The 4,102-nt window shown below is 55.7% G+C and overlaps 1 protein-coding gene across 1 annotated transcript; it reads right to left on the minus strand.

The window, feature by feature from the left end:
- Window positions 1-1,751: 1,751 nt before the first annotated feature.
- Window positions 1,752-3,522, minus strand: Hoxd11 (homeobox D11). Its single transcript, XM_076866526.2, has 2 exons — window positions 2,739-3,522; window positions 1,752-1,987 (listed from the first exon to the last, which is right to left on the minus strand). The coding sequence occupies exons 1-2, from the start codon at window positions 3,520-3,522 to the stop codon at window positions 1,752-1,754; spliced, it is 1,020 nt and encodes a 339-aa protein (XP_076722641.2).
- Window positions 3,523-4,102: the final 580 nt, after the last annotated feature.

Here is a 4,102-nt window from a genome sequence, read left to right on the forward strand (position 1 = left end):
ATAAGCATTTTAGTCTAACCAGTATTTTCAAAAAAGAAGTCAATTGCTACTGAATCGCTCAAATATTTGAAGGGAAATTAAGGTTATTGATCCTGAAATTAGAAATTTTCTTAGATTTATGGGGAGCACCCAGTAGGATTCTGTGTGGTCATAAATGTGTGCATGGGTCTGTATGTGTGAGCACGTATGTATGAGAGTGGGTGGCAGTTGAAAATCACAGAAGAACCTTAAGGCACCTAATTATTCAGAGAGGTTAAAGGTGATGACCTTGACATTTTGGAAGTTCAAAGGCATACACTTATGCACTTATGTTTTTCCTTTTCCCCCAAGAGCCTTAGCAATTAAATATTGCTGCATGTAAAATGCATACTGCCTCAGAAGATGCATGAGGTGCTGTGCATCTTATGGATTTATATTTTGAGTTTGGGCTTATGAGAGGTTAAGAGTCATAAGATTCAGTTCACTCTTTTCAGAGAAAGAGAAGCTTTTCTCACTTCTCCAGTTTATTGCACATTGCGGAAATCTCTTTTGGGCCCACCAGAAGGTGTATAATATAACCCAATTAAGCTGTTTAGAACTTTGGCTTTTATGGTGTTGTCTAGACAGTTCAAGGTTTTGTAAACAGCCTGGCCTGGCCCTGCAACATAAAGTGCAGTGCAGCCCTCACCACATTCTTTAACTTAAAGCGATAAATGCAGGAAGAAGCAGGTCTGCAGCCCTTGGCCCGAATCCAATGAGGGGGGCTTACATTCCCTGGTACAGGCCCACTATGACACTAGCAAGGACCCCAAACCCTTTCCACTCACTAAACCTCAGTTTAGCATCCCTCCACTTACATATTAACAAGGAGGGTTCTAAATTTGGTTTCTTCTTTTAAGGAACCCTGGCTCCTTGTCACCTTTTAAGAGATAATTTGGATTTTCTAATCAGTTTTAAATTTTTGTTTGTCTTTTCAGAAATTCCAAGTTCAGTAGACTAGAAGTGGGGGTGGGGATTCACTTCTTAGGTTCCTTCTGCTCCAGCCTCACTGCCTAAAGAGTACAGCACCAGCATGGCTGGGTCACATCTTTTTAGAAATTCATCACTAACATGATTTTTAAAAACAGTGTTCCCAGAGATGGGAGGGAACAACTCCTATTTTTAGAGACTAAAAAAGTATTTCACTCGATTTTAAGAGAAGGGTTCTGGCCACTAAAATATCCTAATCATTCACTAAACTTCTTCGAAAAGGAAAATTCATACAGTGTATTGAAGCTGTGACCTCAATTTTACTAGAAACCATTTATTCACACACAAAAAGACAGTGACTCATGCCTTGATATGACAGACCAAAGGTACAGTTCCCAGAGTTTAAATAATCTGCGTTCAGGGAGGGGGAAGGAAGGGATATCTTAATCTCAGAACAAAACGCCAGCGCCTACTAGCCCTGTGGCCTAACTCCCTACAGATCCCGCTGGGTCCCCGCGAGGACTCTGAGAGGGGGAGGGGGAACGACAGCACATTGGCGGTAAAATTGTAAAGGGACGTTTGCATTTACCATTTTCCCCTTATTAGGATCCGCTCGGCCAAGTCCCCGGTCCGCAGGCTGCAGTGGTCGCTGGGAGGTCTTGAGTTGACCGTGGGAAGTAATCGTGAAGTTCCACAGAGAAGAGGCGTCATTAAACCCAAGGACATTGGGCCTGCGGAGGGCAGGCTGGTGGGGAGGAGGGTAGGTCAGTGGGGCTCTGGGGAGGGGGCGCTTCCTGCAGCTTTCAAAATAAGGGGTTTCCAGTGAAATACTGCAGACGGTCTCTGTTCAGTTTCTTTTCTTTCATCCTGCGATTCTGGAACCAGATTTTGACTTGCCGGTCAGTGAGGTTGAGCATCCGAGAGAGCTGGAGTCTTTTCTCTTTGTTTATATATACGTTAAAGAAAAACTCGCGTTCCAGTTCGCGGATCTGGTACTTGGTGTAGGGACAGCGCTTTTTCCGGGACCTCTGGGGGGCCACTGCAAGGGAAAGAGATCAAGGGGTGAGAAAGGCCGCTGTCTGCCGGGCCCCCCCGCCCGCCCGCCACTGAGCTAGGGCCAGGCCCTGGCCCCGTTAGGGACGTCCCCTACAGTCGCTGAAAGGCCCTGCCTGCGTCTTGGGGGATGATATATGGGCGGGCACAGGAGAGTGCAGGCGTGGACCTATGTTCACGCCCGGACGGACACACACACACACACACACACACACACACACACACACACACAACCAGCCTGGCACGGAGACAGGAAAGAGGAGGGCGAGTCAGGCTTTTAACTGGAACCCAAGAGGAGAGAGACACGAGTGCGCCCGCGGGGACATCTGCTCCATTCCAGCGGTGCGCGTCAGCCAGCGGCTTGGATAAAGTCCAGTGCAAGGATCACCCACCCCTCCTCCCTTAAAAGCAGGAGGCTCGCGTGTCCACACTCACCAACTGGCTCAAAATCTCACTCCCTCTCTCCGTGGTCTTCAGCACCCCCTCACTAAAACAGAGGGAAAGCTCTCTACTGCGATTAATGTCCTCCTCGAAGTCTACCTTAAGCCCACCTAAATTGGTTTCCTATCATAAACACGCTTTACAACGACCCGGGAAATCTTATAGGATGTATAAACCCCTTCGAATGCTTATAAAGTAGCACATAAAACGGCGCAAGCAGAGGGAGGCCCCCGCCACCGCCCCCCCGCGCCCACGGCCCCCGGGCTCAGCCTCTCGCCCTGCATCCAGTTGCCTACCTGCGCCGCCGCTCTTCTCGGCCCCCGCCTCCCCCGGGGGGCCCTCGCCATCTCCGCTGCCACCTTCCGCTGCCCCCTTGGGCTCCGAGCCCGGGGTCGCCTTGGCGCAGGGACTGTCCCCGCCGCTACCAGTCCCGGTCTTGGGGTCACCCTTGTCAGAAGCACCCTCGGGTTGTGGTGGCGCGGGCGGTGGCGCGGGCTGCGGTCCGGCGAATGGGGGCCCGGGAGCCGCTTCATAGAACTGATCGAAACCCTGCGGCAGGATGCCATTGCGGCCCACCGCGCTGTAGAAGTTGGAGGCGGCGCCCGCGGGGCCGTGTGGTGGCCCGGGCGCCGCGCACACCGGCTCTGGCGCCTTGAAGAGTACGTCTGGCCGGCGACCCGCCGGCGGGAGCAACTCGCGCTGCATGGCCGCCTCCTCGGCCGCCGCCGCCGCCGCCGCTGCAGCCGCCGCCGCCGCGTAGTAGGGAGCGTAGCCCCCAGCGGTGCCGCCGCCCCCGCCAGGGCTACCCCCGCCGCCACCGCCCCCCGCGCCGCCGCCGCCGCCGCCGCCGCCACGGTATGGCCACTTGGCGCGCTCCAGGCCGTAGTCGCGGAAGGCCACTTCGCGCACGGGCTGGACGTGCGGCGCCAGGTTGGAAGAGTAGGGGAAAGTCATCTGGCAGGACGACGGTTGCGAAAGGAACGACGGCTTGCTAGCGAAGTCCGACGGGGCCACATAGTAGGCGCAGCCCGGCAGGTACATGCTGGCTGCGCTCGGGCCGCACTCGTCAAAGTCGTTCATGGCTCCGTGGCGTGCACGCCGGCAAGCCCCGGGCCGCTCCCCGCGCCGCCAACCTGAGCCATCGATTGCACAAGAGGCTTGGGCCAGGATCAACTAAGCAAAAATCCCCACCGGGCGCTGACGTGCAATTCATCTTGATTGATTCTGGTGGTAATTATGTCACGTGACGCCATGGAGAGAAATGTCCTTATATCTATATCAGTGCTCGCCAACACGCCCCGGGACGGCTCCTGGCGCCGAGACGCGCGCACGCTGGGGGCGGATCGGCCTCCTTCTCCCGCCAGCTCTCCCTAGGCGCCCCCTGACCAGACTGTGCCGCAGGCCGGTCACCTGCGCGTCGCCGGCGGCTGCCACCGCTGGGCGCATCTGCCACCGCCCGAATGGGCCGCCCGCCCGCATTCGCCCGCCTGCGCGGCTTTAAGTACGCGGACCTAGGCCGGCGGGGAGGAGGAGGGAGGGGGAAGAAGGGGGAGGAAGGGGGAAGGGAGAGAAGCGGTAAGCGAAGGGGGAGCCCCTGCCCTGGCACAGGGGACTAGGTGTGAGGGTGTGAGGTTCCCACTCCCACCCCCTTTCCTGCAGC

The sequence above is a fragment of the Callospermophilus lateralis genome, chromosome 9, assembly GCF_048772815.1.
Source record: "Callospermophilus lateralis isolate mCalLat2 chromosome 9, mCalLat2.hap1, whole genome shotgun sequence".
Taxonomy (NCBI): domain Eukaryota; kingdom Metazoa; phylum Chordata; class Mammalia; order Rodentia; family Sciuridae; genus Callospermophilus; species Callospermophilus lateralis.